This window comes from Chlorocebus sabaeus, chromosome 15 (assembly GCF_047675955.1).
Source record: "Chlorocebus sabaeus isolate Y175 chromosome 15, mChlSab1.0.hap1, whole genome shotgun sequence".
In the NCBI taxonomy this organism is placed as follows: domain Eukaryota; kingdom Metazoa; phylum Chordata; class Mammalia; order Primates; family Cercopithecidae; genus Chlorocebus; species Chlorocebus sabaeus.
Window position 1 is genome coordinate 751,772 of NC_132918.1, and position 15,581 is coordinate 767,352.

General features: G+C 36.7%; 1 protein-coding gene across 3 annotated transcripts in view; it reads left to right on the forward strand.

Annotated features, from left to right (window-relative positions):
• SCN10A (sodium voltage-gated channel alpha subunit 10) overlaps positions 1 to 15,581 on the forward strand; it is a 97,511-nt gene that overhangs the window by 13,281 nt on the left and 68,649 nt on the right. For all 3 annotated transcript variants that reach the window (XM_037988439.2, XM_037988440.2, XM_037988441.2), the window contains exon 4: positions 10,687 to 10,815. In XM_037988439.2, the coding sequence (XP_037844367.2) occupies positions 10,687 to 10,815 (129 nt within the window). The remainder of the gene's footprint in view (positions 1 to 10,686; positions 10,816 to 15,581) is intronic.

The window sequence follows — 15,581 nt, forward strand, 5'->3', positions numbered from 1 at the left end:
GTCTGTTGGCTGTATGCATGTCTTCTTTTGAGAAATGTCTGTTCATATCCCTTGCCCACTTTTTGATGGGGTTGTTTGTTTTTTTCTTGTAAATTTGTTTGAGTTCTTTGTAGGTTCTGGATATTAGCCCTTTGTCAGATGACTAGATTGCAAAAATTTTCTCCCATTCTGTAGGGAATGGGGAAAGGATTCCATATTTAATAAATGGTGCTGGGAAAATTGGCCAGCCATAAGTAGAAAGCTGAAACTGGATCCTTTCCTTAATCCTTATAAGAAAATTAATTCAAGATGGATTAGAGACTTAAATGTTAGACTTAATACCATAAAAACCCTAGAAGAAAACCTAGGTAATACCATTCAGGACATAGGCATGGGCAAGGACTTCATGTCTAAAATACCAAAAGCAATGGCAACAAAAGCCAAAATTGACAAATGGGATCTAATTAAACTAAAGAGCTTCTGCACAGCAAAAGAAACTACCATCAGAGTGAACAGGCCCTTTCTATTGACCAATACTGGCTTCGGGCCTTGCAGTTTTCTGTGCATCTCATCGATTTGCTGAGCATACTTCTCAGATGTAATGGCTTTGCTGGGATTCAGAAAGCTGTAGTGGATCAGACTGGCAGCAGACCACCAAGCAGTGACTATGACTTTTTTTGGTGCAAGTTGGGTTTTGGGAAGTGCTTTGGAGTTTCTTCTCAATCCAACCAGCAAGCTGGTCATTGCCGGTTGTCATGTAAAATTCACTTTTCATCGCACATCACCATCTGATTAAGAAATAGTTCATTTTTGTTGCATAGAATAAGAGAAGACAAAACTTCAAAATGATGATTTTTTAAACATTTTTCCTTAGCTTATGAGGCACCCACTTATGGAGCTTTTTCACCTTTCCAATTTGCTTCAAATGACGAATGACCGTAGAACGGTCACGTTGCGTTCTTCGGCAACTTCTTGTGTAGTTGTAAGAGGATCAGCTTCAATGATTGCTCTCAACTGGTCATTGTCAACTTCCAATGGCCAGCCACTACTCTCCTCATCTTCAAGGCTCTCTCCTTTGCAAAACTTCTTGAACCACCACTGCACTGTACCTTTGTTAGCAGTTCCTGGGCCAAATGCATTGCTGACGTTGAGTTGTCTCTGCTGCTTTACAACCCATTTTGAACTCAAATAAGAAAATTGCTAGAATTTGCTTTTTCTGTAACATAATTTCCATAGTCTAAAATAAATATAAAATAAACAGCAAGTAGTCATTAGCAAAAGAAGTAAAGTGAGAAATGAACATTAAAATGATGTATAACATAGCCACATTTATTTAAGAATGTATTCCAATATCCAACAGCAAATTTCAACAATGTAAAAACCACAATTACTTTTGTACCAACCTAATATTTTAAAAACTAAATACATCATATAAAATAATATAAACAAGCTAAGACTAAGCAAATCTGTCATGTCAATAAATATAAATGGATTTGACTCACCTATTTTTAAAAATGCCTATTACATTACAAAGCAATACCCAACTCTATGTTGAATAAAAAAGATACTCCTCATGGTGACACAGAAAGGCTAAAATTATAGAATTCGAAAGACATAAGCAAAGGCAAACAAAGAAAGCAGTATCCATGATCTTAATATTATAGAAAGTGGAATTTAGGTCAAAAAGCATGAAATAGGATAAAAATTGCACAGACATATTAATATTAAAGACATAATAGTAATCTATATCTTTGCAACAGATAAGATGGCAACAATATTTATAAATCAGAAATTATTAGAGTAGGAAGATAAATAAAAACATTGTAGGAATAGAAATTTTCAATTAATTTTAGCCAATAACAGATTAAATGTATTCAAAAGTATGTAAAGTTATAGATGACCTAGTAATATAATTAATATAATGTATCTGATTAATATATAGCAAACTACCTTCCCTACCAATAGAAAATGCACATCCTTTTCAAAAAAACAAACAAATCAAACCAAATATTAAGCCATGACAAAAACCTCAATAAGCTCCAGAAAGTGGAAATAATATAGAAAACATTCTCTGACCACATTGCAATAAAGTTAAAAAATAATAACCAAATTTAATAAAATGAGAGGACTTTCCACTTGATAATTTTTTTAAAATCTCTCTTAAAGAACTCTTGGACAAAAGACAAACTACAAACTAAAATTATATAATTTCTAGGGAAGAAAAGATAAAAAACAGTTTAATAAAAACCTAGAGAGTGCAGTTAAAGACATACATATTCAGGGAGTAATTCATAGCACTAAAGCATAGAATATTTATATCAGTAAAAGCTGAAAAGAAATTATTTAAAGACCTAACATAAAACTAGAAAAAGGATAGCAAATGAAAGAAAGAAGTTAATAATTACAAAAAGCAATAAATTACAAAATAGAAAAACAGTAGATCTAATAAATCCAAATGCTGTTTTAAAAATATGCACAAGACCTTTATACTAAAAAAAAAAAGGTATTATTGAGAGAAATTTTGAAGTACCTAAATGAATTAAAGGATGTCTCATGTGACTGGATTAGAAGATTCACAATTGTTAAAGTGTGAGTGCTGCCCAAATTAGTCTATAAATTCAATGACATCCCCAAAAAAATCCCAGCAGCAGCTGTTTTGTAGAAATTAGCTGAACAGATTTCATTTGCATGGATGAAGCAAAGTTTATTTAACTGTTTTACTATTGATAGACATTCATGTTTATCATAATTAACATAATCCTCATATTTTGCCACCACATATTAATTTTTTGGTGAATATTCTTACACATGTATCTTCGTACACATAATATGAGTAAAATTAAGGGATGAATTTCTAGAAGTAGAATTGCCAGGTCAAAAGGGTGTACATTTTAATTTTTGAGATGTTGCCAAATTGTCTTCCAAAGTTGGATCCTTTCCACTCCCACTAATTATCAAATCCATTCTTTAAGAGATTTTGTATTAACTGAATTATTGACATAATTCCCTTTATATGCACACTATGAAAAATATAACATATACAAATCTACCTATATGGTCACCAGCCTGGGGATTTGTGTGACAGGTATTGGATGATGTTCAGCATCCTTGGCCTCGTGGAAATAATCAGACTAGATTTTCTTTTTGAAATGCAAATTGATAATAGCCATTAGTTGTTTCCTATGTTGCTGAGAGCCCAGAGGAAGAGAATAAATGTCCTTGGGATAGACTGGGGCTCTAAAGATCATGCTGGATATTTGTGAAAAAGCATTAAATTGTAGCCAGTAAGGAATCAGAAACCAATCTTATTGCCATGTTCTTAACACAATCTTTTTCCTTGTCTTCCCTCCCTTCTATTATTCCTTGCTGAAACATTAGCTTTGCATAATTACCTGCTGATAATGGTAGGTCTATGCCTTTCTGTATGCCTGCCTATCTGTCTGCTTGTGGAAAGATAAAGATATATATTCCATTTTCTAATCCCCTTTTTTGCCTAGGAGGAAACTAAAGGTTCTTCCTCAGATTGGGCACCAGAAGGTGAAGAGAGCAGAGGGTCAAAAATTGTTAAGAAGGGCAAGACCAGAACTTTCCTACTCTCCCCATACCCTGGTTTAAGAGAGTCATTGAAGGGGCTCTTTGATGACCCTAGGACACTCATCACTAACCATATCAAAATTCTGGAAAACTTTGACAAATTATAGCAATTTGGTTGTAGGGAAGATGAATGTTTTCTCACCTGGAAAAGAACATGTGAAATGAAGCTGCATCTACTGCAGACGGGGAAGTGGGTGTTTAACACTGCATGCATAAAGTATTGATTTGTATCTTTTGAAATTTATGGAACTGTTATCATATTGTATGTGTGCTTTATCTGATGTTTTAAAATTATGTTTTTGAGGTTTGCCCAAATGGATACACGAAGACCTAATTCATTCATTTTTTATTGCCATGTAGTATTCCATAAAGGTATTACTCTGTGTTTTCTCCTTAAAGTCAGTTTTCCTTTCTACATTTAGGTATTTCGATCTCCTAGAATTTATTTTTGTATGTGTGTGGTATGAGATAGGCTTCCAATACTTTTCCATATGGATTATTCCAACGTTATTTTCAATACATCATTTCCCAAGTGGTTTCTACCACTGCTTCTGCCATGCACCAGATTCCCATGTCGATGGAATCTGTTTCTCCCAGTAATCTCATTGTCACATCCTGAGTCAACACCATATGGATTAAAACGCTCTATAGTAAGACTTAACCTGGTTGATTCACATGCCTCTCCTTATTTGTCTTCTTGAAAATTATTTTGGTTCTTCTTGTTTCTTTACTTTTCCATATCAGTTTAAGGGTCATATTTTCCAGCTCTTTTCTTACAAGTCTGTGGAAACGTTGTTTGGTAATGTGCTGAATTTATTTATCACCACAGGAAGAATCACCACATTTAAAATACGAAGCCTTCCCACACATCAGTATGGCAGATCTCTTAATTTACACAGGTCTTCTTTAATATTTTTCTACAACATTTTATAATGTCTTTTTCCTAGGTACATTGCAATTTTGGTTGCCCTGTTGAATATTTATTATTGCTAAACTATCTTAATATTATTAATTTCTATGTATTGATTTTGCATCCAACAACCCTGCTGAGCTCCTTAAAGTTAAATTTTTCTGTAGATTCCCTTGGACTTTCTATTTAGACAGTTATAGCAAATAATGATAAACTTGTTTCTTCCTTTATGATTCTTATACCATTTGTTTATTTTTCCTGTCTTACTGAATTGGCCAGGACCTTCAACATGATTCTGATTCAAAGCTACGACAGTGAGCATATTTATTTTTTTCTAGATTTTAAAGTGTGTTCTTCTAATGTTTCACTATTATAATGTTTCTGAGAGTCTCATAACTACTCTTTATATCAAATTTTTTCCATTTCTTGTTTGTTGAGATTTTCATCATTAATGGGTGTTGGCTTCTATCAGTATTTTTACATTTATTGAGGTTATCATATAGTCTTTCATCTGTTAATATAGTAAATCTGTAAACTAACAGATTTGCTAGTCTATTTTTAATGGTTCCAGCTGATCATTTTGCTGGATTCAATTTGCCGTATTTCATTTTATCTATTTTGCTAAATGAGGCTGGCCTGTAATCTTCTTTCATAAACTGTCCCTTTGGGATGTTCCAACTCCCTCCTGAATTGTCCCTGGGAACTCCAGCTTATTCTTACTTTGTTTAGCCGAGCAATTCTTCTCTCTCCATCTCCTACAATGTTTCTCAACAAGTGATCTAAGGATGTCTATGCACATATAATTTTAAAATCTAACATGTAAGATTAATTATGATATTCATAGAATTTCTAACTTTTTGTGTTTTCAAAAACAGTGCATGTGCTTCAAAAACTGATTTCGTTCATAATGGTTAGCATGGAGTTAATTATAGGCAGTTTATCTTGACTAATGTATTTTACTGTCACCTGACGGTTGTTTATACTAGTCAGACTTGCATTTGCTATTGTTACTGTCGCATTGCATAACACCACAATTCAAAAAAAAGGAGTCATCACTTCAAAAGTGGTTTTCTGAAGCCCAACAATAATGATAAAAATAGAAATACAAATCCTACAATGTGAAAGAAGGTCACAATATAAGTAATGAATGGCCTCCATTGTAAAAATATAAAGCATGAATACGTTTGTCATGGGACAAGTGGACAGTGGATGTGGATAATCTCTCCAAAACAGACAAAAATATATAAGAAAATGGGAGTCATGACAATGAATAATGATAATTGAATTTTATTGGACCAATGATCCTTTTGTCCTAGCATCCAGTTTATTATCTGCTAACATTTTTGTCAAGTAACAATATAAAGCTATCAAAACTTCCATATTATTTTCCAATAAAGCTTATCAACCCCACTTTTAAACCAATTGACTGTCTCTACTACAAGTACAAAATAAGGCTTTCCAGTATAAAACTGTGAAAATTTTACATTAAAGGTTGAGAAGACAACAAAACTATAGAGTCATCATTCATCCTCATATCAAAAACAAGCACAATTTCACTCTTGCTGATAAGATACGAAACCAGTTTCCAAATCAATTACAAATATTGCAGTTGGAAAAGAAACAAGAAAAACAATTGGTTTAATTCCTTAATCAGAAGTATTGCATTCCTTATAATGTGGCTGGCATTTAAAGTCAATGACTGTTACATATATGAGCAGACATTTTATTTTTATAGTTGAACAAAACTATGAATAAATAAGTTGTCAGCATATGTTCACTATATATATGGGAAAGACTCAGTGACTTTTTGTTCTATTTATCATGAAGCTAATTTTGAAAGGAGAGCTTTCTGGTATAATTAAAAATTAGTTTGAACCTATGAAACAGACTCTAAAAGGTATGTTGGCTTATGCACTAATGTTTGTAGCAGCATTATTCACAATAGCCAAATATGTCCATCAACAGATAAATGGATAAAAAATGTAGTATATAGGTAAACCACGGAATATCATTCAGTTTTAAAAATGAATGAGATTATGATACATGCCACAACATTGACGAAGCATTGTGCTAAGTAAAATAACTCAAACGCAAAAGAACAAATGTTGCATGATTCCATCTTTAGTAGGTACCTAGAACAGGCACATTCATGGAGACAGAGAGTAGAGTGGAAGTTGCCAGAGAGGAGGAATGGGGAGTTATTGTTGAATGGGTCCATTTCTGTTTGGGATTATAAAAAATTTTGGAAACAGATAGTGGTGACGATTCCACAACACTGAATGTACTTAATGCCACTAAATTGTGTACTTAAAAATGATGAAAGTGGTAAATGTTATGTTATGTATATTATGCATAGTTTACCAAAACTTTTTTTTTAAAGAGGAAAGGTATTAAATTGCCATTGAAGAAATCCAGCCGCAAAGTCAGCAAGGAAAGGTATCACTATCCAGAGAGAAGATGCTGCTTCCAAATCCCAATGCTGGTGCACACCTTTTTCACAGAACGCAGCTGGGGGTCTGTAATATGCCTCCAGATTCTGATTTGCTATTGAGGTACACAGTGGAAATTGTGAATACAAACTGATTGTGGTCACTTAGTGTACATCTCTTTGACCTACTGGGCTGAAATGAAAAGTGAGTAAGAGAGGCTGCTCTCTCACACTGAATTGCTTTGGCTGGCAAATAGGAAAGGCTTACACAGAGTTTTAAAAATAAGGAATGAAATTTTTTTAATTACCATTTTTATGAATACAAGTTGGGTATCTCAGTGATCCATTCAGATTTGAATATTATGAATCTTTGCTTTCAGAGCCTGAATATCGGGATTCGTAACAATCCGACATCAGTGGTGCAAGTGCCTTAATGGCTGAAAGCTTGACTTTTTCCCAATACCCAATGATTTTCTTCATTCACCAGAAAAAGCACTTAGGAAATAACACACTGGGCTTATTAAAAATTACATCCGAATGCTGTAACCGAACATCAAGAAATACCTTGCAAAGCCAAATACCACCAAAGAGAGGATGCAACTCCATTAGCTGCTGTTGAGCTGGGGCACTTGCCTTCTGGTGAAACACTGAAAATAGTCTTTAGAGAGCACTCTCTCCGTAATTTCTGGGTCTGTGTTTGATTTGACAAACCAGAAATATCCGTCAAAGCTTCGCAACAACCTATAATTCTGAGTTAAGATTTTCTAATTTAGAAAACATAAAGAGTGTGTGGGGGAAACCAACAAGATATGGAAGCTGACAGCTCAAGCAGCTATGCAGCCAGATATAGATTTCTTCATGATTTCAAACATGATTTCTCCTCTCACAGATGTGAAAAAAAATTATTCACTTTTTAATTTGACTTTTACTTTTATTTAAGACATATATGTTCATGATTTAAAAGGTCACAGAGTTTTATAAAGATTCTGACCAAAAAAAGCAGCAATTTCATTTTTCTCATCTCTTCTTTCCAGAGGCCATCACTTTTAGCTTTTTTTACCTGTGTCTTCTGATACCTCCCTATCTCCAATAAGATACTCATACTACTAATTTTTAATTTTTCAATTTCTGAAGTTATTTATTGGCTTCTTATTATGAGAACAAACTTAAGGCCACATACACAAACTCATTTCCTCTCACCCTCGTCTTTCTGTTACACTTATATTATAATCTTCGCTTAGATCATCAGATAATATATCCATTGTCTGACTACATACATAATTACATTACATTGCTAAGTAAACACTGTTTACAGCTGTGTCATGCAGTGTACTTTGCACAATGTTTTTACTTTGCACAATGTTTTTACTTTCCCTGGAGTTAATAAGGATTTGTTTCTTTGTTTGCTCAGTTTTCTATTTATCCCTAATTTGTTCCCAAACTCTTCTCCAGATGTTTAATTGTTGCTTCAATTTATTTGCACACATCAGGTGCATGTGTATCATTTTTTTCCTATGGAAATCATTGCTGGAGTACTTCATCTTCTGCCTCATTCTGACCTAGATGTTTTCTAGGCCTGATGCACAGCTGTTTTCTAGATGTTTTTTCTTCTTCATCCTTTTTTTGGATTCCTTTTGCCTCTTCCCTGGATCCCATATATGCTTCTTGTTTGGATGGAGAATATCCTCTAGTAACTTTTTTTTTAAGACAAAGTCTCTCTATGTTGCCCAGGCTGTTGGCCTCAAACTCCTGGGTTCAAGTGATCCTCCTGCCTCAACCTCCCAAGTAGTTAGGACTACAGGTACACACCACTATGCCCAGCTTCTAGTAACTTTATTATAAGGGTAACTAAGAAGTAAATTTCCCAAGACTTCATATATTCTACCTTCCTCTTTGACAGTTTGGCTAGGGAAAGACTTCTGTATTAGAAGTTATTTTCCTCTTAATTTTGAAGGCCTTGCTCATTGTCTTCTAATTTCTTTCTAGCCCTCCTATTAGTCAAACAATATACCTCCTAGTCTGATTCTCTAATTTTCAAACTTTTTATCATTCTTATCCATTTTTGCTTTTTTGTTCCACTTTCTCTGAGATTTCCAAAACTTTATTTACAAGTCCTCCTATTCCACTTTTTCTTTGAAGGTACTTTTTACGGCCTTCTGTTCTTGTTCTATATGTGGAACCTCTTCTTACCTCTTAACTCTCTAAAAATATAAGTACGTTTGTTTGTTTGTTTGTTTGTTTGTTTGGAGACAGAGTCTTGCTCTGTCATCCAGGCCGGAGCTCAGTGGCACGACATCTTCGTTCACTGCAAGCTCTGCCTCTTGGGTTCGCGCCATTCTCCCGCCTCAAGCCTCCCAAGTAGCTGGGACTACAGGGGCCCGCCACTCTGCCTGGCTAATTTTTTGTATTTTTAGTAGAGACGGGGTTTCACCATGTTAGCCAGGATGGTCTCGATCTCCTGACCTTGTGATCTACCAGCCTAGGCCTCCCAAAGTGCTGGGATTACAGGCGTGAGCCACTGTGCCTGGCCAATACAGTTTTATTTCTCTAACTTTTCTTCTGCCCTCTGTATTGTCTCTTTTTCTTTTCTTTCTTTCTGTCTTCATCTTCTTTTTTTTTTCAGTGGTTTGGTTGCTTTGGTTTCTGGTGTTAGAAGCATCCTTCAAATTCCTGTTGCTCCCTGGCTGGCTACTCATGTTAAAAGTGTAGCATCTTCATGGACTCTAAACCTGATTATCTTCTGGAAACTTAATGAGGGACAGAAGTGAATAGGGAGGGGAGTTGTTTGCCTTTCAGTATGTAAACTTTTCTTTATGTGCATTTTTCAGTATGCAACTCTTTCCCTCTTCTTCAACTCTTAAGAAAATGAGCATCTAATCCATTGCTGGAACAGAAGCAGTTTCTCACTGAATGGATGGTATAAAGCAGCATCTAGAAAGCCCAACTGGTTCTTGTAAAAACTTTCAAACAGTTCTTTCAGCCCTACTTATCCCCCTCCCCCAAACCTTGCTTTCTTATCCATTTTTGCTTTTTTGTTCCACTTTCTCTGAGATTTCCAAAACTTTATTTACAAATCCTCCTATTCCACTTTTTCTTTGAAGGTACTTTTTACAGTCTTCTGTTCTTGTTCTATATGTGGAACCTCTTCTTACCTCTTAACTCTCTAAAAATTTAAGTACCTTTTTTGTTTGTTTGTTTGTTTGTTTGTTTGTTTGGAGATGGAGTCTTGCTCTGTCATCCAGGCCGGAGCTCAGTGGCGCTTAGCATCTCTACATTCCAAGCAGTTCTGGGGCTCTGCGGTACCGCTTGGCTTGCTTCTGGGTATTCCCTGCTTCAGCCAGTTTTCAGCTTTCTTATGTCTGCTCTGTCAGTTACCTCTCATCAGTCTGTCCTCCAGTCTCTAAAAACTGGGAGTTTTTAGATGAGCCTCCAGCTTCCTGCAGGGTACGGAGGCCCTGGCAGACATAGAACGGAGAATCCTTGCTCTTTACCCGCTACTGCCCTCTGCCTAACCCCAGAACAGCAGAAGCTGCTGGCTGTCCCAGCCACACACATCCCTACCCACTCCATCTATTTGTGTGGCCCTTCTTTTTTCCTCAGTCTGTGTCTTGTTTCCTTGCCTTACCTTCTTCCCCCTCATCACTTTGGTGATATTCTTTGCATGTTTTTTCTTGGAGCAATCACAGAAGCTCATCCCTCTCTCCTGGAAGCAGAAGGAACCCCCTGAGTACTCTCCATGGCAGAGTTGATGCTCCTTTTCTACCCTCCTTCCCAGGTATGTCTTCACCGTCATTTACACCTTTGAAGCCTTGATAAAGATACTGGCAAGAGGATTTTGTCTAAATGAGTTCACGTACCTGAGAGATCCTTGGAACTGGCTGGATTTTAGCGTCATTACCCTGGCGTGAGTAATTCTCTATGCAGATCTGCATGTGTGAGAGAAGAGGGAACAAAATGGTGGGTAGGAGACAGGGCTAACATGCAGGTTCCACTTGGACAGTGTGTGGATACTCACCCATGAATGTTTGCTCCAAGAACCACTGTAGGAATATACCAGGAGAACTGAAAGAATTCACAGATCCTTTTAAATAAGTGGCACACTGCTGCAAATTCTGCAAGACGGGTGAAAAACTGTGAGCTCCCAAAGTGTGAGGCGGGGAATCCTGCCTCCAAACACACATCCCGACTGGGGAATCTGAAAATCCAGATGACAGGAGAAGAATTTACCCTTATCTGGAACATAAATAAATTTAGGGAGCCCACAAAATATAAAAGTAGAAGCAGCAGAGGGAAGTGCCTTGTAGGCACTCCCAGTCTCCAGCTTGAGACCAGGGAATCCATCCCTGACTATATCTCACAGGGGCCCTTGGGGAAGGCAGCCAGTGGAATCAGGGAGGGAGTCACAGGGTGAAAGAAACTTCAACTAAAATTAGCAATAATTTCAACTGGTCACAAATTTTCTTGAGCAGAATCCAGGGGGCAAATGGGAACTGCAAGCAGACAGGGAGGGATGAGGTACAAAAGTCATTCTTTCTTTCTCAGTGGGGAAGCTCACAGCCTGGGGCAAGGTCTGAGTGGGGCACTGCAGGAGCAAGACCAGCCTCACCAACTACATGACAGCTAGGCGAGGCCTCTTGCTACCAGCTATCCCCCACTTCCCTGGAGAACTCTGTGGCACAGCAGAGGCAGCCAAAATTCCCTCTGAAGCACAACCCCATTGGCCTAAGAACCAACCCCCACCCCCCACAGTGGCCACAGCAACCCCCACCCAAGAAGAGTCTTTGTCCAGACTCGCCTACCCCTGCCCCCACCTGATGGTATTTCCATACCTGCCCTGGTAGCTGAACACAGAAACTCTTGGAAGCTTTATGGCCCTGCTCATCACCTGAGAAACTAAAACATTTACCCTAGCCAACTTAGGGCGAGCTCAGATCCCCCTTGTACTAATGCAAGAGTGCTCTATTGAAAGCATCACCTACCGACTGGAGGCCAACCCACTCAGGCCATTAAAGCAACTCATGACAGAATAACTTTGATCCCAGGAAGAAGAAAACAATAGCCAATTGCACTGCCTGCAACATCCTGGCTAACCAGACGTCCTGAGTCTGTCCATGTGACAACTTCACAGCTAACATAGCTACCATTCAAGAAAGCCAGCACACTAAACCTATCTACAACCAAGGACTCTCACAGACTCTACTTCATTCCTCTGCCCCCTTCACCAGAACAGATGCTGATATCCATGACTGGGAAACTTCAAGATCAATCACATCACAGGACTCTTTGCAGACATTTCCCAGTACCACCCCAGAGCCTTGCAGCCCCACTGTGTGGCTAGGCCCAGAAGAGCAATAACGATCACTGCAGTCCAGCTCTCAGGAAGCCCCATCCCCAGGGGAATGGGGAGAGCACCACATCAAGAGATAACCCATGAAACAAAAGAATCTGAACAACAGCCCTTCAGTTCCAGATCTTTTCACTGAAATAGTCTACTCAAATGAGAAGGAACCAGAAAAGCCATTCTGGTAATATGACAAAAGAGGGTTTAATAACACCCCTCAAAAGATCAAACTAGCTCCCCAATAATGGATCCAAACCAATAGGAAATATCTGAATTGCCAGATAAAGAATTCAGGGCTGGGCACAGTGGCTCATGCCTGTAATTCCAGCACTTTGGGAGGCCAAAGTGGGCAGATCACCTGAGGTCAGGAGTTCGAGACCAGCCTGGAGCCAACATGGAAAAACCCAGTCTCTACTAAAAAATACAAAATTAGCTGGGAGTGGTGGTGCATGCCTGTAATCCCAGCTACTCAGGAGACTGAGACAGGAGAATCGCTTGAACCTGGGAGGCAGAGGTTGTTGTGAGCTGAGATTGTGTCATTGCACTCCAGCCTGGGCAACAAGAGCGAAACTCCATCTTGGTCTCAAAAAAAAAGAATATTAAGTGATTCAAGGAGATACCAGATAAAAATAAAAACTAACTTAAAGAAATTTTTAAAACAACAGGATATGGATGGAAAATCCTCCAGAGAAATAGATATAAAGAATAAATAATCACAATTTCTGGAAATGGAAGACACAGCTAGAGAAATACAAAATGCAGTGGAAAGTTTCAACAATAGACTAGAACAAGTAGAAGAAAGAACTTCAGAGCTCAAAGACAAAGCTTTTAAATTGACCCAAACTGAGACACACAAAAAAAAGAATTAAAAAAAGTGACAAAGCAGCCAAGAAATGTGGGATTATGTGAAACAACCAAACCTAACAATAATGGGTGTTTCCAAGGAAGAAGGAAATCTAAAAGTTTGGAAAACTTATTTGAGGGAATAATTGAGGAAAACTTCTTTGGCCTTGTTAGAAATATAGACATCCAAATGCAAGAAACTCAAAGAATACCTCGGAAATGCATCTCAAAAAAGATCATCACCTAGGCAAATAAACATCAGGTTATCTAAAGTCAAGACAAAGAATCTTAAGAGCTATGACACAAAAGCCTCAGATAACCTATAAAGGAAAACCCAATAGATTATCAGCAGATTTCTCGACAGAAACCTTGAAAGCCAGAAGAGATTAGGGTCCCATTTTTAGCCTCCTGAAATAGAATAAGTGCCAGCCAAGAATATTGTATCCAGTTAAACTAAGCTTCATAAGTGAAGAAAAGATAAAGTTTTTTTTTTTTTTTCAGACAAACAAATGGTGAGGGAATTTGCCACTACCAAGCCAGCACTACAAGAAATGCTAAAAGGAATTCTAAATCTTGAAATAAAACCTTAAAATACACCAAAATAGAACCTCCTTAAAACATAAATATCACAGGACCCATAAAACAATAACACAATAAAAAAAGAAATTAAGCCAACAACTAGGATAATGAATAGAACAGTACCTCACATCTCAATATTAATGTTGAATGTAAATGCCCTAAATGATCCACTTAAAAGACACAGAAGGGCAGAAAGGATAAAAATCCACTAACCAAGTATCTGCTGTCTTCAAGAGACTCACCTAACACATAAGAAGCCACATAAACTTAAGGTAAAGAGAGGGGGAAAGATATTCCGTGCATTTAAAAAGACAAATAGGGACATTATATAATGATAAAATAATTGGTCCAATGGAAAAAGATCATAATTCTAAATACATATGCACCTAACATTGAGCGCCCAAATTGATAAAACAATTACTATTAGACCTAAGAAATGAGATAGATAGCAATACAATAATAGTGGCAGATCAATACTCCACTGACAGCACTAGACAGGTCATCAAGACAGAAAGTCAACAAAGAAACAATGAACTTAAACTATAACCTGGAACAAATGGACTTAACAGATATTTGCAGAGCATTCTACCCCACAACTGCAGAATATACATTCTATTCATCAGCACATGGAATATTCTCTAAGATAGACCACATGATAGATAGCAAAACAAATTTCAATAAATTTAAGAAAGTAGAAATTATGTCAAGTATCCTCTCAGAGCACAGTCAAATGAACCTGGGAGTTAACTCCAAAAGAAACCCACAAAACTATACAAATACATGAAAACTAAACAATCTGCTCTTGAAAGATCTTTGGGTCAACAATGAAATCAAGATGGAAGTTTGAAAATTTTTTGAACTGAATGATAATAATTATACAACTTATCAAAACCTCTGGGATACAGCAAAAGCAGTGCTAAGAGAAAAGCTCATAGCATTAAATACCTACATCAAAAAGTATGAAAGAGGACAAATAGATAATCTAAGGTCACACCTCAATGAATTAGAGAAACAAGAACAAAACAGACCCAAACCCAGCAGAAGAAAAGGAATAACAAAGATCAGGGCAGAACTAAATGAAATTCAAACAAAAAATAATAATTATACAAAATATAAGTGAAACAAAAGGCTGGTTATTTAAAAAGATATACAAAATTGATTGACCATTAACAAGGTTAACCAAGAAAGGAAGAGAGAAGATCCAAATAAGCTCAATTAGAAATGAAATGGGAGACATTACAACTGATACCACAGAAATACAAAAAAAAAAAAACAAAAAAAAATTCAAGGCTACTATGAACACCTTTATTTGCATAAACTAGAAAATCTAGAGGGGATGGATAAATTCCTGGAAATATACAACCCTCTTAGATTAAATCAGAAAGTAATAGAAACTCTAAACGGACCAATAACAAGTAGCAAGATTGAAACAGTAATTCAAAACTTGCCAAGAAAAAAAAGTCCAGGAGCAGACGGGATTCACAGCTGAATTCTATCAGACATTCAAAGAAAAATTGGTACCAATTTTACTGAAACTATTCCAAAAGATACAGAAAGAGGGAATCCTCCTAAATCACTCTATGAAGCCAGTATCACCCTGATACCAAAACCAAAAAAGGACATTTAAAAAAGAACTACAGACAGTATCCCTGATGAACAAAGATGCAGAAATCCTCAACAAAATGCTAACTAATTGAATCCAACACATATCAAAAAGATAATACACCATGGTCAAGGGGATTTCATACCAGGGAGGTAGGGATGATTTAACCTACACAAGTCAATAAATGCTGTACGTCACATAAACAGAATTAAAACAAAAAAATCACATGATCTTCTCAATAGATGCAGGAAAAGCATTTGACAAAATCCAGCATCCCATTATGATTAAAACCCTCAACAAAATT